Source organism: Hemitrygon akajei, chromosome 9 (assembly GCF_048418815.1).
Source record: "Hemitrygon akajei chromosome 9, sHemAka1.3, whole genome shotgun sequence".
Taxonomy (NCBI): Eukaryota; Metazoa; Chordata; class Chondrichthyes; order Myliobatiformes; family Dasyatidae; genus Hemitrygon; species Hemitrygon akajei.
In genome coordinates, this window is record NC_133132.1 from 21,588,540 (window position 1) to 21,612,922 (window position 24,383).

Here is a 24,383-nt window from a genome sequence, read left to right on the forward strand (position 1 = left end):
GGGACAGTCTTCAGTAAATTTCTGGCCAATAATTTCATATGAGAGTGAAATTTGATCAGCGTTTTCTTGTTTGCAGGGGGATGTTTGCTGGTGGGCTGCGGGAGATGCAGGAGAAGGAGATATTTTTACATGACATATCCTACATGGTCATGTGCAAAATTTTGGACTTTATTTACACTTCTAAGATAGAGCTGAACCTGGACAATGTGCAGGATGTGCTGGTGGCCGCTTGTCAGATACAGGTAATGGACTATTAATTTTCCCCAGAGGCTTAATGACCTACCTTAATCCAGAAAGAAGTCTGCCAGTTAGGAATAGAATATATTAGATACATGAGACCAAAGCCTATGGATTTTACACCAGAATTGAGACAAATCACAATATATTATCACCAAACCCATAAGCAGGGTAAGAGAAATTCCCTGGATCTCAGACCTGCTGGATCTACTTATGTCCTACAAATGGAAGGGGCAGTCAGTGGAGTAAAAGCTATAACCACCTGCATGAAAGCTCACATACTTGTAGAAATGGCTGATTTACAGCCATTATCTTGTTGGTTGTTTGTATCATTGCACATTCCTAAGACACATAGCCAACAAGACAGTCTCCTTTAATGTGGCTTTACCCTAGCCTTCATGTTTCAATGTGGGCTATAAGTTAATCTAAAAAGGCACACTTATACTCATCAGTTTCTATTTAGGGTCATGGCAAATTTGATTGAGGACCATCTTTAAAAACATCTGACACCTGTCAGAATATGATATCCTGGTCAACCACTCAAGGTCCTCAATGGTTGTTGGTGATCAGGGATGTCTCAGAAGTGCAGAGTAATGAACCATAGAACTCAGCTAGAAAATAAGGGGCTGGTCATTTGGACATCACTACTCTCATGAGGTCAATTATTAAGAATGAGGTTTTGGGGTACCTGGAGGAACATCATAAAGTAGGCCAAAGTGACCATGTTGATATGTGGAAAGTTCAAATCACCTATTACCACACAACTTTATTTTTTCAATATTTCCATTTAATATCAGAGAATGTATACAATATCAACAAAAACAAGAGTGCCCCAAAGAATGAGTGACAGTAAAAATGTTAGAACCCTGAAGCCCCCTACGCCCCCTCCCCACACACAAGCAGCAGAACAACGATCCTCCCCTCCCCCACTTATTTCAGCAAAAAAACAGCATCAGCACCCTCCACCCATCAAGCAACCAATAGCAAAGCCCCCAAGAAAGACCATGATCTGCAGTACATCGAAAACTAATCACTCACCTGACAATTTGACATACTACATGCTCTCTTTCTCCCTAGAAAGGGAAAAAGAGGTGTCGTTCTTTCACAGAGAGAGGGGAGACGCTAACAAACTAGCTGATTTACGGTGCTAAAGTCTGCCACGTTGTGTTTTTTCTTGCAACTTTCTACTATCTGTCTACAGATTTGTTACTCTATATTGTGTGGTCTATAATATGATTCCATTAACGTGATTATCCCTTTCTTAATTCTCTGTTCCACCCATATAGCCTCAGTAGATGAGCCCTGCAGTCTGTTCTATCTGAACACTGCTATGACATTTTTAGTATTGCCAACCCTCCCCCTTTAACCCCCTGCTCTATCATGTCTACAACAACAGAAACCCAGAGCAATGAGCTGCCAGTTCTGCCCCTCCTGCAACCAAGTCTCACAATGTCATAATTCCATGTGCTGATGCATCCTCTGAGCTCAACTGTCTTTCCTGCAATATCCGTTGTATTGAAATAGATGCAACTTAGAAAATTATTTCCACCATTCAATTCGTACCTTTGTATGCAGGCTTAACAATCTTTCCCCACGATCACTCCACTTTCTACCTTGGCACTCTAGTTCTCATCTCTCCATCCCTTTAACTGAATCCGTTTTTGGTTGTGTAGAACATAAAATCAGAATCAGGTTTATTATCCTGGACATATGACGTGAAATTTTTTGGTTTGTGGTAGCACTATACTAAAAAGACACAAACATTTATGAATTAGAAAACTTAAATACTGCAGGAAAAAGGAATGATGAGTTAGTGCTCATGGGTTTATGGTCTGTTCAGATCTGGTCTGGTAGATAGAAAGACGCTTCTCCTAAAAAGTTGAGTGTGGGTCTTTAGGCTCCTGTACCTCCTCCTTAATGGTAGTAACAAAGAGAGGGCATTGTGAGGGTTCTTAATGATGGATGCTGCTTCCTTGAGGCACCACCTCTCAAAGATGTCCTTGGTGGTAGAGTGTGCTTTGCCTGTGATGGAGCTGGGTGAGTCTGTAAGCTCTGCAGCCTCTTGTGATCACGTGCATTGGTGCCTCCAGTCATCCAGTCAGAATACTGTCCATTATATAGCTGTAGAAGTTTGTAAGAGTGACGTACCAATGTGCCTCAAATTCTTTATGAAGAGTACAGTATACAGCAGGCTCTTTAGCCCGCTGATTTACCTAGTAATTAAATGCCTAACTAAATTAATCACATGCCTACACAATGTCCATATTTCTCTATTCATTGAACATTCATGTACCTATCTCAGAGCCTCTTAAATGCCTGTATCCTATTTGCCTCCACTAGCAGCCCCTGGTAGTGTATTCCAGGTGACCTGTAGCCTATCTGTAAAAAAAAAGTACTTGCCTCACACATCTCCTTTGAATTCCTCACACATCTCCTTTGAATTCCTCACACATCTCCTTTGAATTCCTCACACATCTCCTTTGAATTCCTCACACATCTCCTTTGAATTCCTCACACATCTCCTTTGAATTCCTTTGACTATACCACCCACCTTTACTGCATGTCCTCCAGTATTGGACTTTTCAACTCTGGGGAAAAAGATTATCTATACCTCTCATAATCTCATAAAATTTCATAGAAATATAGAAAACTCTATATATAGAAAAATATAGATACAGGCCCTTCCGCCCACAAAGTTGTGCTGAACATGTCCCTACCTTAGAAATTACTAGGGTTCCCCATAGCCCTCTATTTTTCTAAGCTCCATGTACCTATCCAAAAGACTCTTAAAAGACCCTGTCGTATCCGCCTCCACCATTCCACGCACTCCATTCCACGCACTCACCACTCTCTGTGTAAAAAACTTACCCCTGACATCTCTTCTGTACCTGCTCCCAAGCACCTTAAACCTGTGCCCTCTTATGGCAGCCATTTCAGCCCTGGGAAAAAGCCTCTGACTATCCACGCAATCAATGCCTCTCATCATCATATACACCTCTATCAGGTCACCTCTCATCCTCTGTCACTCCAAGGAGAAGAGGCCAAGTTCACTCAACCTGTCTTCATAAGGCGTGCTCCCCAATCCAGGCAACATCCTTGTCAACCTCCTCTGCACCCTTTCTATGGTTTCCACATACTTCCTGTACTGAGGTGACCAGAACTGAGCACAGTACTCCAAGTGGGGTCTGACCAGGGTCCTATATAGCTGCAACATTACCTCTCGGCTCCTAAATTTAATTCCACGATGATGAAGGCCAATACACCATAAGCCTTCTTAACCACAGAGTCAACCTGCACAGCTGCTTTGAGTGTCCTATGGACTCGGACCCCAAAATCCCTCTGATCCTCCACACTACCAAGAGTCTTACCATTAATACTATATTCTGCCATCATATTTGACCTACCAAAATGAACCACCTCACACTTATCTGGGTTGAACTCCATCTGCCACTTCTCAGCCCAGTTTTGCATCCAATCAATGCCCAACTGTAACCTCTGACAGCCCTCCACACTATCCACAACACCTCCAACCTTTGTGTCATCAGCAAACTTAATAATCCATCCCTCGACTTCCTCATCCAGGTCATTTATGAAAATCACGAACAGTAAGGGTCCCAGAACAGATCCCTGAGGCACCCCACTGGTGACCGACCTCCATGCAGAATATGACCCGTCCACAATCACTCTTTGCCTTCAGTGGGCAAGCCAGTTCTGGATCCACAAAGCAATGTCTCCTTGGATCCCATGCCTCCTTACTTTCTCATTAAGCCTTACATGGGATACCTTATCAAATGCCTTGCTAAATTCCATATACACTACATCTACTGCTCTTCCTTCATTAATGTGTTTAGTCACATTCTCAAAAAATTCAATCAGGCCTGTAAGGCAAGACCTGCCCTTGACAAAGCCATGCTGACTATTCCTAATCATATTATACCTCTCCAAATGTTCATAAATCCTGCCTCTCGGGATCTTCTCCATAAACTTACCAACCACTGAAGTAAGACTCAATGGTCTATAATTTCCTGGGCTATCTCTATTCCCTTTCTTGAATAAGGGAACAACAGCCGCAACCCTCCAATCCTCTGGAAACTCTGCTGTCCACGTTGATGATGCAAAGATCATCGCCAGAGGTTCAGCAATCTCCTCTCTCACCTTCCACAGTAGGCTGGGGTACATCTCATCTGGTCCCGGCGATTTATCCAACTTGATGCTTTCCAAAAGCTCCAGCACATCTTCTTTCTTAATATCTACATGCTCAAGCTTTTCAGTCTGCTGCAAGTCATCACTACAATCACCAAGATCCTTTTCCATAGTGAATACTGAAGTAAAGTATTCATTAAGTACCTCTGCTATTTCCTCCGATTCCATACACATTTTCCCATTGTCACACTTGATAGGTCCTATTCTTTCACAACTTACCCTCTTGCTCTTCACATACTTGTAGAATGCCTTGGGGTTTTCCTTAATTCTGCCCGCCAAGGCCTTCTCTTGACCCTTTCTGGCTCTCCTAATTTCCTTCTTAAGCTCCTTCCTGTTCACCTTATAATCTTCTAGATCTCTAAATTACCTAGCTCTCTGAACTTTTTGTAAGCTTTTCTTTTCTTTTTGACTAGACTTATTACAGCCTTTGTACATCATGGTTCCTGTACCCTACCATTACTTCCCTGTCTCATTGGAATGTACCTATGCAGAACTCCACACAAATATCCCCTGAGCATTTGCCACATTTCTTCCCTACCTTTTCCTGAGAACATCTGTTCCCAATTTAAGCTTCCAAGTTCCTGCCTGATAGCCTCATAATTCTCCTTACTCCAATTAAACGTTTTTCTAGCTTGTCTGTTTCTGTCTCTCTCCAATGCTATTGTAAATGCTCCCTCACTGAGAGATCTGACACCTGACCAGGTTCATTTCCCAATAACAAATCAAGCACAGTCTCTCCTCTTTTAGACTTGGACTTATTGTGTCAAGAAACCTTCGTGAACACACCTAACAGACTCCACCCCATCTAAACCCCTTGCTCTACGGAGATGCCAATCGATATTTGGGAAATTAAAATCTCCCACCACAACAGCTCTGTTATTACACCTTTCCAGGATCTGTTTCCCTATCTGCTGCTCAATATCCCTGTTACTATTGGGCGGTCTATAAAAAAACACCCAGTAGAATTATTGACCTCTTCCTGTTCCTAACCTCCACCCACAGAGACTCCATAGTCAATCCCTCTATGGCGTCCACCTTTTCTGCAGCTGTGACACTATCTCTGATCAACAGTGCCATGCCCCCACCTCTTTTGCCTCCCTCCCTGTCCTTTCTGAAACATTTAAAACCCGGCACTTGAAGTAACCATTCCTGTCCCTGAACTATCCAAGTCTCTGTAATGGCCACCACATCATATCTCCAAGTACTGATTCATGCTCTAAGCTCATCCACTTTGTTCACAATACTCATTGCGTTAAAATAGACACATCTCAAACTGTCGGTCTGAGCGCGTCCCTTCTCTATCACCTGCCTATCCTCCCTCACACACTGTCTACAAGCTTTCTCTATTTGTGAGCCAGCAGCCTCTTCCCCAGTCTCTTCAGTTTGGTTCCCACCCCCCAGCAATTCTAGTTTAAACTCTCCCCTGTAGCCTTAGTAAACCTCCCCACCAGGAAATTGGTCCCCCTGGGATTCAAGTGCAACCCGTCCTTTTTGTACAGGTGACTCCTGCCCCAAAAGAGGTCCCAATGATCCAGAAATCTGAATCTCTGCCCCCTGCTCTAATCCCTCAGCCACGCATTTATCCTCCACCTCACTCTATTCCTACACTCACTGTCATGAGGCACAGGCAGTAATCCTGAGATTCCGACCTTTGTGGTTCTGCTTCTCAACTTCCTTCCTAACTCCCTGTATCCTGTTTTCAGGACCTCTTCCCTTTTCCTACCTGTGTCGTTGGTACCAAGATGTACCATGACCTCTGGCTGTTCTCCCTCCCACTGCAGGATATCATGGACAGAATCTGAAACATCCAGGACCCTGGCACCTGGGAGGAAAACTACCATCTGAGTTTCTTTCCTGCGTCCACAGAATTGTCTATCTGAAACCCTAACTATAGAGTCCCCCATCACTACTGCCTTTCTCTTTCTTTCTCTACCCTTCTGAGCCACAAGGCCGGACTCTGTGCCAGAGGCACGGCTGCTGTTGCTTCCCCCAGGTAGGCCGTCTCTCCCATCAGTACTCAAATAGGAAGTCTCTTAACCTCACTGCTCCAGAGCAAACAATCTAAGTCTATCCTACCTCTCTCCATAACATACCTTCTAATCCAGACAGCATCCTGGTTAAAGTCCGTCTGCATGCTTCCTGTAATGGGGTGAGCAGAATTGAATGCAATACTCCAGATGCGGCCCAAGTGTAGTTTAATAAATCTGCAAAATGAATTCCAGACTCTTGAAGTCAGTAATAAAAGCAAGCATGCCATATGTTTTGATGACAACCCAATAAACTTGTGTAGCATTTCCAGGGAGCACTGACTTGGTCACCAAGATCCTTCTATACATCAAATGATGGTTGTGTCATATCTGGTGCTGTAGCATGAATCAAAATACACACTCAGCCAAAAATGTCCTTGATCATTGATGTAATGGCACATGTGATTTGACCCTGGTGGTGCACTTAGGGATTTAAGTCTTGCAGTACCCAGAACAAGGCTGATTTCTTTGGCTGTGGAACAGCTGTTAGCAATTGGTACTGAGTTAGTCGAGGATGATGAACCAGTTTGATGAAAAACTGGGTTGTAAGGAAGATTTTAAAGAAGGGTAGAGAGGGAGAGTAAGAATTCCAGATGTTAGGGCTTCGGTAGCCATGTCATCAGCTGCTAACAGCAGATTTATTTAAGTATTAACTGCAGGTTTGAACTGGCAGAGCCTACATATTTTTCAGAGTTATAGTTGTGTGAGTTGGGAGGGATGAGGCCACGGAGCAATTTGAAAACATTTTTAAATTGTTGTCGAGCTTAACTAGATACTGATATACATCAGGGAGGATAGGGATATTTGTGAGTGGGATGGAGTGGGATTTGTGTAGGGATTCAAGCAGTAAACTTTTGGAAGAATTCAAATTTACATGGGAGAATATAGGAAGCCAGCCAGAAATGCACTTGCATGGAGGAAAAAGTTTCTATAGAGGTGAGCTGTTCCTGTTATAAAGATTGATACCAAAGTTGCAAAGCATCTAGCTCAGGCTCAGGCAGGATGCCAAAGGAAGTCAGTGCCCAAGACACCTACTTGTTAAAGTGGATCAGTATACTATTCGGTTTTCCCAATATTCAGACAAAGCAGACTAGAATCAGGAACAAGTCAAAGTGCTGGGAGAATTCAGCAGGCCAAGCTGCATATGTAAAGTAAATTGACATTTTGGACTGAGATCCTGCATCAACTTCATGTCTCAGTCCATTGAGTTTTACAGCGCTTTGTTTTATTTCTTCTCAGGATTCATTTGGAGAAAATTTTGCTCTTTAACTGCTGGATATTTGACAAATAGTCTGAAAAATTTATAGCCAGCAGAGGACATGATAATCATGGAGCCTTAAAGCACCAGAGAGATGGGTTTAGTTGTGTATGTTAAAGTACTAGAAATTCAGGCTTTGGTGAGTGACAGTACATCACTGGAGAGTTGGGCTACAGGAGGAATGGATTTTGAGGGAGAATTCAGTTACTGAAAAACTGGGGAGGGGGGCTTTGATGGAAGCATGGGAGTGCTGGAGGGATGAAGTGGGAAGGTTTGAAGAATGAAGAGAGAATTAGGCATAGGAGGGGAGTACATAGATAGAGAACATTGGGTATTGTTGATATAGGCCTGAGGAAAAAAATTAAGCTTCTAAAGCATACGAGCAAAATGTCATTGGACTTGTAATCTTTGTAATCAGCTGTTTAGAGGTTTAAGAGAACTGATTTTTTTCTGCAATATCCATTTCCAGTCACCAGGTGGCACAAAGCCAGTTTGTAAATGCAGCAATAGATAATTCCAGTTTACTGATAGTAGTAATTTAATAACTGAATAGCTTAAATTCTTTACTGTAAGATTTATTAGGAACAGATTATAGTGAGAGTGTATGTATTTTATGTGTATGTTATTGAAACCATGTGTCATAGCATACAGATAAAATTAAAGAACTCTATCTTTGTGCAGTGTTACAGTCATTTAGTCCAGAAACAGACCTTTCGGCCTATTAAGTCCGAGCCAACCATCATATGCTATCTGGCTGACTGGGTAAATCATAACTGAAATTATCCTGTGGTTTAACATTGTTCAACTTAAGATTTAACTTGGGTTTGATCCTAAATTTACAGCATTGCAACTTTTTGAAGGTGACAAACATAATCTTACATGGCTTCCTCCTAAATAGCCTTTGTTTCAATGTATGTATTATCCAACTCCACTGCGTCTGTGCGGTCATCCAGCTGAGTGACATCACTCTTGTTTGCTATTCCTGTCTGTCCCATGGAAGCCAGTGGATTTTTTCTCACCTCCATGCTGTTACTGTGGTATCTCCAGTCTTTCACCATTTAAAAATATTCTGGTGTTCTGTGTTGTGTTCCAAGGTGGATAGCTTCACTTCTTCCATATTGTCTCCTATGTTACTGTGTACATTTCCTTCAAGCTGCTTTCCTTCTTCCTCCTCACAATCCTGTTTAGTTTTGTATCATCAGTAAATTTATACATTTGACACTTGTTGATAATGGTTGTGAATAGACCAAGGGTGACTCCTATATTACCTCACCAGTCACAGCCTGACAACCTGAAAGTGACCTGTTTATTCTGATGTTTTGCTTTCTGTCCAATAACCTAATCTCAGTCCATGTCAGGATATTTCACCCCCCAACCCATGTACTTTGACTTTCTTAACAGCCTCTAGTGTGCGACATTGAAAGGTCTTGTGACCAAACGTACTGTATTGACTTTATCCTTATCTATTTGATTAGTCAGATCCTTAAAGAACCTCAGCATATTAGTCAGATATAGCCCTCCATTCATAAATTCATGCTGATCCTGATTAATCCCATTATCTACAACTGTTACTAATTAGCATTCTAGAAATTTTTCTACTATTTGTGCCCGTCTTCATGGAAGAACATACCAAGTAGCTGTTTAAATATTTTGCCATTTTCTTCCTTACTATTATGGCAGGACCCTTAGGAGCATGATATCCAGAGGGATCTTGTGTTCCCTAAAAGTGGCAACACAAGTTGCGAGGTGGTAAAGAAGGACTTTGGTGTACTTGCCTTCATCGATCAACGTGTAAGTGTAAAAGTTGGCATGTCCTGATGCAGTTACATAAAGCTTTTCTTAGGCCACATTTGGAGCATTGTACAGTTCTGGTTGCCTCATTACAGGGAAGACGTGAGAATTTGGAGTGGTTGTAGAGAGATTTACCAGGATATTGCCTGGTTTGGAGAGTAGCTAGAAGGAGTGACTGGGCAAATGTGGATTGTTTTCTCTGGAATTTGGAAAGCAATCTGATAGAAATATATAAAATTATGAGAGGCATAGGTAGGATAAATAGTCTTTTTTTTCAGGATGGAATTACGATAGACTAGAAGGTATAGATTTAAGGTGAGAGGTGGAAAGTTTAAAGATTTACAAGGCAAGTATTCACACAGATGCTGCCAGATTGAATTCAATTGACTTTATTTCTTACATCCTTCATGTACCTAAGGAGTAAAAATTTTTATGTTACGTCTCTAAGTGTGCAATTTGCAATTTATAGTCATTTGTAATAAATAGTATATACAACACCACAGTCAATATAGCATAGAAATATAATTATATCGGTGTGAATTAATAAGTCTCATGGCCTGGTGGAAGAAGCTGTTCTGGAGCTGTTGGTCCTGACTTTAATGCTGTCGTACCGTTTCCCGGATAGTAGCAGCTGGAACAGTTTGTGGTTGGGGTGACTCCGGTCCCCAATGATCCTTCAGACCCTTTTTAATGCACTTGTCTCTGTAAATGTCCTAAATAGTGGGAAGATCACATTTACAGATGCACTGGGCTGTCCGCACCACTCTCTGCAGAGTCCTGTGATTGAATGAGGTACAGTTCCCATACCAGGCAGTAATGCAGCCAGTCAGGATGCTTTCAGTTGTGCCCCTGTAGAAAGTACCTCGGATTTGGGACTCATGCTAAACTTCTTCAACCGTCTGAGGTGAAGGAAGCACTGTTGTGCTTTTTTTCACCACGCAGCCGGTATGCACAGACCACGTGAGATCCTCGGTGATGTGTATGCTGAGGAACTTAAGGCATACCCTTTCAACCCCAGATCCATTGATATCAATAGGGGATAGCCAGTCTCCATTCCTCCTGTATCCACAACCAGCTCCTTTGTTTTTGCAGCACTGAGGGAGAGGTTGTTTTCTTGACACTATTGTGTCTGGGTGATGACTTCTTCTCTGTAGGCAGGCTCGTTATCATTTGAGATTAGGCCTATCAGTGTAGTATTGTCAGCAAATGTAATTAGTAGATTGGGGCTGTGGGTGGTGACACTGTCATGGGTATACAGAGAGTAAAGGAGCGGGCTTAGGACACAACCCTGAGGGGCTCCTGTGTTGAGAGTCAGAGGGACAGAGGTGAAGGAGCCCACTTTTACCTGTTACGTACCCCGTAATGGGTTAAAAAGGACCAGCAGAAATGGACACACCTGGAGTCTGAGTCTTCCGTTATAAACTCGATTTTATTAATAACTACGTGATATAGTAATATAAAACCAGATAAGGTAAACAGGTTAGCAGAGTATATGCATATATAAGTGAGTAAATAAAGTTCCCAAGCTTCTCCCAGCTCAGGTGATTAGATTATACAGTCTTACGGTGGTATGGTAAGTAGTCAGTTCATTTCTAGAATTTGAATTGAGTAGAGTGAGAGAGAGAGAGAGAGAGAGAGAGAGATGTTTTGTCTTCCCAGTGCCGATGCCCTCGATCTTCCACATTGTCCTCCTGCTCCCGAAACTTATAGTCACCCACTGTGACCACAAAAAGAGGGTGCCATCTTCACATGGTACTGCTGTCAACCCTGGCAAGGGTTAAACACACCGATAGCGTTCCACTGGTTACCCCTTTGTCCACACTGTGAGCAAAAATCCCACCCTTGTCGTGGGCACACAAAGCTCAACCAGTGTCGGTCTTCCTTGGTGTCTGGCGTGTCTGATTACAAAGCCAACTGACCTTGTATATATTCCACAAGCACTGAACATGAGCTGCCCATCATATAGGTCTGCCTTTCAGTTTCTGAGGCAACTCACAGACTATCTCTCTCTCTTCATTGCTGAAATAGCACACACGCTGTTTGCTCCCTCTCTCTCTTTTTAAAGGAACAGTCCACTTAGAATAATCCTTCAGATCTCGTCACATACCACCTGCCGGCAATCTGACAGTAAGTCCAGGATCTAGCTGCACAAGGCAGGGTGAAGGCCGAGGTCTTGGGTGATGGAAGCAGAACGGATAACATTTAAACAGGTGAACAAGCAGGGAATTAAGGGATAATAGGCCATGTGCAGGCAGAGGTATGGTTTAAATTGGCATCATGGTTTGTATAGACATTATGGGCTGAAGGTTCTGTTTTTTTTACTGTACCATTTTATGCTCAAGTATCTTGAATGTTAAACTCCCAGCTCCAGTTAACCTGCAGCCACATTTCTGTATAGGCATCTTCCTTGTACCCATTTATTCCTGTTTGAAGTATTAATTCATCCATCCTGTTTGCATGCATTTCAGTATTGAGTAAAAACCTGATAATCAAGTACACTAGGGGCTGAACAGGCAGATAGATGTTCCTGATTATCAGATATTTCCCCTAATAAAACACAGACACACCTTTAGTTTGCTTTTATTTAAATGTTTTATAATAAACTCGGTAAGCTTAAGGTGAGTGCAGCAAACAGAGATTGAAAGGAGCATGGGTGTAGGGCAACAGTGCTCTCAAAGGAAGCCTGAGAAACAGAGCACGGTGAGCTAGATGTTGAATATATGCAGGTTCCAGAAAGTAGAATAGCAGATTATTAGCATTCTGTTGTAGCATATTGAATTTTACCATTTAACATTTCTCTGTACTTTCACTCTGCTTTTTTTTTGCTGCTTTTATTTCTGTTGTCTGTTTATTTCATTTAGTACTTTTCCAATTTTTTTCCTTATTCTGCTCCTTCCTGAATTCTCTGTAAGGTTCATGTGCTCTTGGCTTCTCCAACAGCTGGAGCCTACGCTCAGGAGGTCAGTGTTCCTGGTCCTGCTATGCTGTTGCTCATCTGCCCCTCAAACATCTTTCCTCTTGCACCACCCCTGCAGTTGTGCGTTCATCTCCTCATGTTGTTGTATTCATTAGCACAAGGTGTTGTTAACTACCTTCAAGAATCCTTTATAACCTCTTTCAAATATGCTCATTCCCTTTTCCTACCAGCTTGAACCACTGCTAATACTTCAACCTCCCCATCCAAGATGCTCTGCAACTATTCAGTGATTTTCCTGCTCTTAGTAACAGAGCCAATATGCTATCCTGGAGTTACACATCCTTGGTTAGAGAGACACCTGTCTGCTTCTCCAGTGATTGAAATCCCTATCACTGTTGTTATATCTGACCTGGTCTGCTTGACATTCTTCATTACTTTCAAGGCCTCTTTTTGCCCTCCTAATTTATTTCCCTAGTTTATTGCTCTAGTTTATTACTAAATCCTCTTCTGTATTCCTCAAGGGACATGCTTGAATGTATTGGTCAATAGCTGTCATACACTTACTTTTCTTTTCCTTGGTCAAACCTTCAATAACCTGTTGTCAAGGTTTTCCAATCTTCCATTGCAGCATTTCTGTAATCAGTTTAAAATAAACTCATTCCTTTATTCTCCAAGACCTGCTCTCTTTCAGCTGTGCACTCCAAAGATGGTTGTGTTGGAACGACACTGTGCTCTCAGAGCAATACAGAGTGAACTGCCCTTGGGGGGTCTCAGTGGGTCAGGCAGCATCAGTGGATTGTTGATGTCTCTTCACTTGAACTGACCTCACTTTTGGTGATATTTACCCAGTCTAATCATGTGGCAATTATATCCATTCAATATATCCATCCATCCATCCAATTGTATCCATATTTTGTAGCACCAGAGCTCTCATTTGTGCAGAATTGTGACATTTGTTGCTAAATTTTTGTTTGATTTTGCATCTTGGGGAAATTAGAAAGAAGGAAACAATGTATTTATTAGTACTGTTTCAAGCCACATCAAAGTGGATTACAGACAATTTGATATAGTCATTCAAGTGTAGATAATGGAAAACTTTTAAAATGTATCTGTATGTGAGGCAAGCTCCTTCAAACACCAATATGATAATAACCATAATTCATTTGAAATTTAAATATTGGCCTGAACTCTAAGATAGCTCTTTTGCCCTTGTTGAAATAGTCCCTTTGAATCCATTATATCCATCTGGGAGGAAAAGGGGTTGCTCAGTTTTAGGCCTCAGCTGAAACATTGACACATCCAACTATGAAGAATAAGGCTCTGGAGAGGGTCTTAAATTTACAAACATAAACCCAGAGATAGAGATGTGATTAACTGACAGTGGTGGACACTTTCCTGTTGTTGTCATTTGCATTAAATCTTAGCTCAAGAATTTGGATATTATGACATTTTAGCCTCATTGGCCACTTTAGAACCCAGGGAACCGGAGTGGGGTTATTCTCACTCCTGAGTAATCCCCAAGAATATTTTATATTGTCCCATGATATATTATCCATTCCTATTACTCCCTGCTGTTTACATTGAAAATCTAATCCCTGCTTTGAATAGTCCAACTTCTGTAAATCTGACTCAACCATACCTGCTATCCCAACCAAGTCCCACAAGTCCATCATGGTTTACGTCTAACATTTTTGAACATTGTGTACAGTGTTTACATCCTTCCGTGCTGTAAAGAGATATCACTCAGCTTCTTGAGGCTGCTTCATCATTCAGAGATATAGCTGTAGAAATGGGCTGAAGTGCCTGTTTCTGCATTGTAGGATTCTGTATCATCGCTGATGTTAGCTCCATATTCCCATCTATCCTGGTACCTCCATATTCCTGTCTATCCCGGTTACTTTCAGCTCCATATTCCTGTCTATCCCGGTTACTTTCAGCTCCATATTCCTGTCTATCCCGGTTACTTTCAGCTCCATATTCCTGTCTATCCTGGTTACTTTCAGCTCCATATTCCTCTCTATCCCGTTCTTGTCAGGTCCATTTTCCTGTCTATTCCGATTAACTTCATATTTCTGACTATTCCGACAGTGTCAGCTACATATTCCTGTCTATCCCGGTTACTTTCAGCTCTATATTCCTCTCTATCCCATTCCTGTTAGCTCCATTTTCCTGTCTATCCCTATTACTTTCGACTCCATATTTCTGTCTGTCCTGGTTACTTTCATCTCCACTTTCCTGTCTGTCCTGGTACCTTTCAGCTCCATATTGCTATCTGTCCTAGTTATTTTCAGCTCCATATTCCTATCTAACCCGTACCTGTCAGTTGCAGATTCCTGTCTGTCCCAGTTACTTTCAGCTCCATATTCCTTTCTATCCCGGTTATTTTCAGCTCAATATTCCTGTCTATCCCGGTTATTTTCAGCTCAATATTCCTGTCTATCCCGGTAACAGTCAGCTTCAGATTCCTGTCTATCCTGGTACTTGTCAGCACCATATTCCTGTCTGCCCCGGTTACTTTCAGCTAAATATTCCTGTCTATCCCGGTTACTTTCAGCTCAATATTCCTTTCTATCCCAGTTATTTTCAGCTCCATATTCCTGTCTATCCCGGTAACAGTCAGCTTCAGATTCCTGTCTATCCTGGTACTTGTCAGCTCCATATTCCTGTCTGTCCCAGTTACTTTCATCTGCATATTCCTGTGTATCGTGGTACCTTTCACTGTTTTGCTCATCAAGAATCTGTTTCCCTCTGTCTTAAAATTAATCAAATGCAGTGGTTTCCCTTTGAGGAAGAAAGTTCCAAAGCATTCCAATCTCTCACCATTTAGATAATGTTCTTCCTTTATTCCTGACAGAACAACCATTTTCCCACACTGTACTCGATTTTCTAGGAATTTACCTGCAATGAATCTCCTTGTATCCTTCTGTAGTCTCCTTTCTCTCTATAACAGTCTTTGAACTTGATATGTCAAATCTCTCCGTTCCTGTAAGTCTAGTGCACCTGTTCTTCCTGCCTTACATCCTTAGCAATGGTATCTGCAGTTTACTTGGCACTGAGCTCCGTAAATGCTTCTTCGAATTTCTTTGATTTTTATTTGTCCTTTAAACCTCTTTGTGTATTTGGCCTCATGGCACCCTCCTCTTTTGACTGGGGCTGACATATTTTAACTGATGTTTCTTTGAAGCACCTTACTTTGTAATCACATTCTGTGCTTTATGCAAATACACCTTTCATTCATCTACAAATTAAAACTGGTTACTTTCTACTCCACATGGCACATGTGTAAGTCTTTGCAACAAGTATCAAAATAATATAACTGTTAGTAATTCAGTTTACTTTAAGTTACTGTTTAAGCCAGGAAAATGTTTATAAAATTTACAGGAACCAGATTTTGTTATTTCCACACTTTTCATTTCATACCTCATCCATCTAGAGGCAATGACTCCTGCAGAATCCATAGTCCCACAGAGGTGTCACCTTCAGAATCTCTTATATGTGTCCTTTCTGTTGTGAGAGAAACACAGTGGATAAGTTAATTAACCAAATGATCTTGCTCTTGTTCAATGCAGTTGCCAGCAGTGACATAGGATCAGGATATGGTGGGGTAAATAATTGGAAAAGCAGACCAGAAGCCTGGAGACATCTGGTGAGATGAGTTAATTCTTCCACCATAGTAGTTGGGATGGTCGGATTCAGCTAACCTAGCATCAGAAGCAGTGACCATGAAACTACCAGACTTTCATTCATTGGTGTCCTTTAAGAGTAGAAAGACTTCAGGCCCTTTAGCTTCTCAGTTCATGAGACAGTTTGGGGATGGCACGCTGCCTTGACAATACTACCCATCTCCATTGAATGAATTTTTAGAAGGCACACTGAGCTGTATGACCTCTGAAAAGTTTACTTATTCTTGGGGTAATGCTTTTTTCAAATCTTGTAGACATATTAAAAAATTTCCTACAGTTAGACATTACCTTTGGTTAGCTTATGGCAATTGGATTTTGTGTCAAATTAAATTCTGTATCTATTCAGTGACAAAAAAGTAACCCCAGGCCCTTTAGTGAATACTGAGCAACATGTTGTAAATGGCTTAGTTTTATTCAACATTTAAATTTTCAATTTGACCATTAGCAAAAGAAAGAAAGAAATGTGTATACATGGCTACTTTCAGGGCTAAAGACAGGGTGCTGTTAACTGTTTATTTGCTCTCACTCAAGCGCTTATCGAACACAGCCCTGGTCCATGAATATCTGATTCCCATGGGTAGAAATATGTATATTCCCAATAACCATTACGGTATGGTGGGATCTAAGTTTGAGTATGAGAGGCAGTGGCTGTTTCAGAAAGAAATACATTGTTCTGGCTACTTGAACACTACACAAAACCTCAAGGAACTACCCAGTGAAGAAAGGTGCTAATCAGCTGATTCGAATCCCTGCCAATCATCATAAACCACATATTCTTATTCTGAAGAAGTAAGATCATTCAGTGCAAGTGTATGTGATCATAAAATCACATTCCAGTTCTCCCCATCTTATGGCTATTCTTGCCATAGAAGGATAATGTAGTCCAACTCTACAGTGCTTTTGAAAGGCACAGCTAGTAGAGCTGCTTTAACAATCACCTTGGACACTGTCTGGAGCTGGTACGTTCTCCACCCACATCCAAAGGACATACATGTTGGTAGATTAATTGGCCACAATAAATTACTCTACATGTTTGACATAGAAATGTTTGATGAGTGGTAGAATCTAAGGTACTGGTGGAGGTGGGGGTGAGGGAGAGAGTTGATGGGAATGTGAGGAGAATATAAAATGGGGTTATTGCAGAATTTGTAAATGAGTGTTTGATAGTACAGACTCAGTGGGCTGAAGACCCTGCTTATGTGCGGACTCTTCACAGCTTTTGAAGCAGCACTGTGGAGAAGGGTTTGTGTGAGATTTTTGAATGCTTTCTATTTGCTTGATCCAGATTCCAGAGGTGATCGATTTCTGCACTGACTTCCTCATTTCCTGGATTGATGATGATAACATACTTGAGCTGTACAGACTGGCTGAGCACTACAGTCTAGCTCAGCTGAGTGACAGAATCGACTTGTATATCCTGGAAAATTTCCTGAGTTTCAGCAGGACAGAGACCTACCGCCAATTGCCCCTGGCCAAGGTACAGCGCCTGCTGAGCAGTGACAAGCTGCAAGCAAGCTCTGAGAACGATGTGTATGAGGCTGCCCTGCTTTACCACTACACCCAGGAGGAAATTGAAAGAGACCAGGTCTCCTTACATGACCCCCCAAAGCTACTGGAGATGGTCCGTTTTGCACTGATTGAGCAGCAGACGTTTCAGAAACTGTACAATCGCCTGAGTCCTTGTCCTCTCAAGGAGGTCCTAGCAGATGCCCTGGCTTACCACCAGAATGAGATCCTCCAGCCTGTGCTTCAGACCCCACAGACACAGTTGAGATCCGGATTCCAATGTGTGGTGGGATTTGGAGGGATGTATTCATCCCAAGATGATGATTTAAGTGATGAGGTCAAGTTTCTGAACCCACTGAGCCAGGAATGGCAAACTTTAACCCAGGCACAGATGCCAAAAATGTCAAACCAGGGCATTGCTGTTTTAAACAACTTTGCTTACCTTGTGGGTGGAGACAACAACACTGCAGGGTACAGAGCAGAGGTGAGCTGCTGGAGGTATGGCATCATTATTTTCTCTATTTTGCATGAGGGAATACATTTTAGTGAAGAATAGTTTGCAATTCCAACTAATACAGTAGTTGTTACAAGAATGTTCACGCTCTTGCTTCTCCATTCTGCCTCCTCCTTTCGAAAGCACAAGTGGTTTCAGCAGTTAAGCAGCTTTCTAAGAACTCTTGTGAGCTTAGTTTTTGAGTGAGAAACATCACATCTCATTCCTATTGTGTTTCCATTTGACTTACAATGTTCATAGAATAAGTACCGGGGTATATATAAGGGCAGGAACCAGGATGATAAACATTCATTTTTGTTCTGAGAGCAGGAGTTACAAAACAAGGCAGCTATTGTGGATAGCTATTAAGTCAATTGGGAATAGCCTCCTTTTAAAGGCATTCCAATGTGATTTCTAGTGTAGGTTTATACAAGCTTCAGCGCTGGGACAGGAACTGAGAAGTCCAAAATAGGCTGTTTTTCATCATATTTTCCTCTTGTTATTTTCTTAAATGTTTCCTTGTTTAAAAAATGGTCAGAAAGTGATCACTTCTGTCAGTTCAGTGATACTGCTCTGTGATCTTCCAGCTTCTAGTATTACTGTGGTGGAGTACAGTGATCCCCTCCCCTGAACAGCCGGTCCTGCTGTAATACAGCGAATAGACAAGAGGAAATCTGTAGATGCTGGAAATCCAAGTATCACACACAAAATGCTGGAGGAACTCAGTAGGTCAGGCAGTATCTATGGAAAAGAGTACAGTTGATGTTTCAGGCCGAGACCTTTCAGTGTCCTGCTGAAGTATTTCGGTCCGAATCATTGACTGTGCTGTTTTCCATAGATGTTGCCTGGCCTGCTGAGTTCCTCCAGCATTTTGTGTGTGATACAGTGAATGGAATTGTGTGAACCTGCCCTTAATTCTTCCAGTTTCCAGTATTACAAGGGTGGAGCAGTGAAACTGTTCTGCAAACATAGAAACGTGGAAAACATACAGCACAATACAGGCCCTTCGGTCCACATGGCTGTGCCGACCATGTCCCTGCCTTAGAACTACCTAGGCTTTACTCATAGCCCTCTATTTTCTAAGCTCCGTGTAGCCCTCTTAAAAGGCCCTATTGTTTCTGCCTCCACTGCCGGTAGCCCACTCCATGCACTCACCACTCTCCATAAAAAACTTACCCCTGTAATCTCCTCTGTACCTACTTCCAAGCACCTTAAAACTGTGCCCTCTAGTGCTAGCCATTTCAATCCTGGGGAAAAGCCTGTGACTATCCACACGATCAATACTTCTCATCATCTTGTACACCTCTATCAGATCACCTCTCATTCTCTGTCACTCCAAGGAGAAAAGGCCAAGTTCACTCAACCTATTCTCATAAGGCATGCTCCCTAATCCAGGCAACATCCTTGTAAATCTCCTCTGCACCCTTTCTATAGCTTCCACATCCTTCCTGTAGTGAGGCGACCAGAATTGAGCACAGTACTCCAAGTGGGGTCTGACCAGGGTTCTATATAACTAAAACATTACCTCTTGGCCCTTAAACTCAATCCCACAATTGATGAAAGCCAATGAACTGTTTGCCTTCTTAACCACGGAGTCAACCTGTGTAGCAGCTTTGAGTGTCCTATGGACTCGGACCCCAAGATCCCTCTGATCCTCCACACTGCCAAGAGTCGTACCATTAATACTATATTCTGCCATCATATTTGACCTACCAAAATGAACCACCTCACACTTAATGTGATTTGAACTTCATCTGCACTTCTCAACCTAGTTTTGCATCCTATCAATGCCTCATTGTAACCTCTGACAGCCCTCCACACTATCCACAACACCCCCAACCTTTGTGTCATCAGCAGATTTACTAACTTATCCCTCCACTTCCTCATCAGGTCATTTATAAAAATCACAAGGAGTAAGGGTCCCAGAACACATCCCTGAGGCACACCACTGGTCACCGGCCTCCATGCAGAATATGACCCGTCTACAACCACTCTTTGCCATCTTGGATCCCATGCCTCCTTACTTTCTCAATAAGCCTTACATGGGGTATCTTATCAAATGCCTTGCTAAAATTGAAATATACACTACATCTACGGCTCTACCTTCATCAATATGTTTAGTCACATCCTCAAAAAATTCAATCAGGCTCGTAAGGCACGACCTGCCCTTGACAAAGCCATGCTGACTATTCCTAATCATATTATGTCTCTCCAAATTTCATAAATCCTGCCTCTCGGGATCTTCTCTCATCAACTTACCAACCACTGAAGTAAGATTGGAAAGGTCACCAGCAGGAATGATGACAGAGCAGCATGGCTGGAGTTTCTGGAAGCAGTTTGGAAGGTGCAGGATAATGATGGAAAAAGTGTTCTAAAGGGAGGGTGACGTAACCATGTCTGACAAGGAAGTTAAAAACAGAATTAAAGCAAACCGGAGGGCAGACAATCTATCCAGAGATTCATGGGAAGTTAGAGGATTGGGAATCTTTTGAAAACCAACAGAAAGCAATTAAAAAAGCTATAAGGAGAGAAAAAATGAAATACAAAGTTAAGCTAGCTAATAAAATAAAAAGGATATCAAAAGATTTTTTTCAAATATATAAAGAGTGAAATAGAGGCAAGAGTGAATATTGGACCACTGGAGAGGTAGTAATGGGGACAAAGAAATGGCGGCTGAACTTACTAAGTATTTTGCATCAATCTTCACTGTAGAAGACACTGCAGTATGCCAGAAATTCAAGAGTGTCGGGTGAGGAAGTGAATGTTACTAAGGGCTGCGTGTAGATAAGTCACCTGGACCTGATGGACCCCAGGGTTCTGAAAGAGGTCACTGAAGAGATTGTGGAACTGATGGTATTACTGGATAGATACTAGCCTGGATAGAGGATTGGCTGAATGGCAGGAAGCAAAAAGTGGGAATAAAGGTGGCCTTTCTGGTTGGCTGCCGGTGACTAGTGGTGTTCTGCAGGAGTCAGTGTTGAGAACTCTTCAAGTCATATGTCGGTGATTTGGATGATAGAATTGATGGTTTTGTGGTCAAGCTTGCAGATGTTATAAATATAGGTTGAGGTATGGATAGTGTTGAGGAAGCAGGAAGTCTGCAGAAGGACTTGGACATATTGGGAGAATGGGTAAAGAAGTGGCAAATGGAATATAGTGTAGGGAGACATATGGTCATGCATCTTGGTAGAAGGAATAAAGGCATAGATATTGTCTAAATTGGGAGAAAATTAATGAATCAATGGTGCAAAGAGACATGGGAGTCCTCATGCATGTTTCCCTAAAAGTTGACTTACAAGTTGAATCGGTGGCGACGTTAGCATTCATTTCAAGAGGACTACAATATAAAAGCAAGGATGTAACGTGGATTTATAAGGCATTGGTCAGACCACACTTGTGGAGTATTGTGAGCAGTTTTGCACCCCTAAGAACAGGAAGGCAGATTATTATCTGAACGGTGTGGAGTTAGGTAAGGGAGAAATACAAAGAGATCTAGGAGTCCTTGTTCATCAGTCACTGAAGATGAATGAGCAAGTGCAGCAGGCAGTGAAGAAGGCTAATGGAATGTTGGCCTTTATTACAAAGGGAATTGAGTATAAGAGCAAGGAAATCCTCTTGCATTTGTACAGAGCCCTGGTGAGACCACACCTGGAGTATTGTGTACAGTTTTGGTCTCCAGGGTTAAGGAAGGACATCCTGGCTGTAGAGGAAGTGCAGCGTAGATTCACGAGGTTAATTCCTGGAATGTCTGGACTGTCTTACGCAGAGAGGTTAGAGAGACTGGGCTTGTACACGCTGGAATTAAGGAGATTGAGAGGGGATCTGATTGAAACATATAAGATTATTAAGGGATTGGACAAGATAGAGGCAGGAAATATGTTCCAGATGCTGGGAGAGTCCAGTACCAGAGGGCATGGTTTGAGAATAAGGGGTAGGTCATTTAGGACAGAGTTAAGGAAAAACTTCTTCTCCCAGAGAGTTGTGGGGGTCTGGAATGCACTGCCTCGGAAGGTAGTGGAGGCCAATTCTCTGGATGCTTTCAAGAAGGAGCTAGATAGGTATCTTATGGATAGGGGAATCAAGGGATATGGGGACAAGGCAGGAACCGGGTATTGATAGTAGATGATCAGCCATGATCTCAAAATGGCGGTGCAGGCTTGAAGGGCCGAATGGTCTACTTCTGCACCTATTGTCTATTGTCTATTTAAGAGAAGATGTGCTGACATAAGAGAGGTCCACAGAAGGTTCAAGAGAATGATTCTGGGAATTAAAGGGTTAATGTATGGAGGTAATTTTGTTGAAACTTACTGAGTATTGAAAGGCCTAGATGTAGTGGAGTTGATGTTTTTTATTGTGGGGGAGTCTAGGACCAGAGAGCAGAGCCTCAACGTAGAGGGACGTCCATTTAGAACAGAGATGGGGAGGAATTTCTTCAGCCACAGAGTGGTGAAGCTGTGAAATGCATTGCCACAGACAGCTGTGGAGGTCAAGTAATAGGGTATATTTAAAATCGAGCTTGTTGGGTTCTTGATTAGAACCTATAAACGGTTATGGGGAAAAGGGAAGAGAATGGGGTTGAGAAAAAAAAAAATCAACCATGATGCAATGGAACATCAGAGCAGACTAGATGGACTGAATGGCCTAATTCTTAATGTCTTTTAGTCTTATGCTGGTCTTGTTGTATTACCCATGGGAAGTACAACTTTTCCAGTTCTGCAATACCTCAGTCTGCCTATAGTGGTCCTTTTCACAGTTTTGTCATTTGTAATGTTTGTGTGGTATCACCAGAATGACATGCTGTGTTTTTTCTCGTTCATAAGCACGTGTCTTCATTTGTTAACAGAATTTCATCCAGAATTTATATTGTTACATACCCCGTAACTGGGTGTCAGACCAGCAGAGAAAGAAGAATCCGTTGGAGTCTGGTGGTACCAAAACTAAAGATGTTTATTAGTAAACTACACAATACAGTATCAAAAATGCAAATATACATATAAAACAAGTTAGCAGTAATAAACCTAAAAGTGTAGGAATAATAAAAGCAATAATAAACAAACTCTATCAATGTCTAGGGGTAAATGAATTGTCATAGAAAAGTATAAGATTCAGTTCAGTTCATACATGCGTGCTGAGGTGGTTATGGTTGTTGTGTTGTAATCGTTGGAGAGAGAGAGCGAGCAAGATGTAACAGCTGCAGCAGGCAAACCTATTGCTTTCTTATTCTGTCGTATCGTTGTGGCCATTCAGCTATGACCCATCTGTTCTTCAGCTAGACCGTTCTTCTGTGGTGGACTCATCACTCTGGCATGAGTGGACACACACACAAGTCCCCACCGGCCCTGCTGTAACACTGTGAGCTTTACTGACCGATCTCCTGGTTCGGTCTCCGAAGCCCCCACCTTTCTGTGGGTTCACAACACTCAGTCAGTGTCCACTGGTGTGTCTGAAGGGTGTCTCCCCAGACCTGTCTTTTATCCCTACTAACGGGGTCTCAGCTATCCATCAACTCTGAATGACTGTGTCCATCAAATCAGGCCACTCCTGCTATCTCCTGAGGAATGTTAACGAGCAAAGTAAAGTCCTTGTAGTGAAGGGTAAATAATCCAGGAAAAGTCAAAATACAATAAATCAACAGTCTGTCTCTCCCTCTTATCTGTAGCAGATGTTCTTACCTGGGCTTTATCTCTCTCTCTCAGTGGCAGCATAACAACAGCAATAGTTTGTAGTTCTCGGGGGGGGGGGGTTGGGAATGGTTAACTCTGCACCCCATTTCCATCAGGTCTGTCCATCACTCATAACAATATCAGCTCTTACATAGGTGGATCTGGCATTGTTATTCTGAATATAATGAGTTTGAATGCAGTCCTGTAATAAGAAGGTTTGTGGTTAGTAAGGTGAGGATAAACTGTTAAATATCTCCATTAATGCATTTGCTTTATTTTTATTATTCCTGAATTGAAATGGCTTCATTTCTTGTTTAAAGAATTTAATGCAGAGAAGTGTGAGGTGTTGCACTTTGGGTGGGTCTTACATAAGATTTACTCAGTAGGGCACTGGGATCTGGGAATACAGGTCCATAATTCATTGAAAGTGGCGTCACAGGTATAAGGAAAGCTTTTGCCACATTGGCCTTCATAGATGAAAATATTGAATACAGGAGATGGGATGTTATGTTGAAGGTGTATGAAAGGTTGGTGAGGACTAATTTGGACTATTGTGTGCAGCTTTAGTCACCTACCTACAACAACAATGTGCATAAATTTGAAAG

General features: G+C 42.0%; 1 protein-coding gene across 8 annotated transcripts in view; it reads left to right on the plus strand.

Moving 5' to 3' along the window:
• Positions 1 to 24,383, plus strand: part of klhl22 (kelch-like family member 22) — a 121,051-nt gene that overhangs the window by 33,891 nt on the left and 62,777 nt on the right. For all 8 annotated transcript variants that reach the window (XM_073055599.1, XM_073055596.1, XM_073055600.1 and 5 more), the window contains 2 exons: positions 77 to 242; positions 17,402 to 18,120. In XM_073055599.1, coding sequence (XP_072911700.1) covers positions 77 to 242; positions 17,402 to 18,120 — 885 coding nt within the window. The remainder of the gene's footprint in view (positions 1 to 76; positions 243 to 17,401; positions 18,121 to 24,383) is intronic.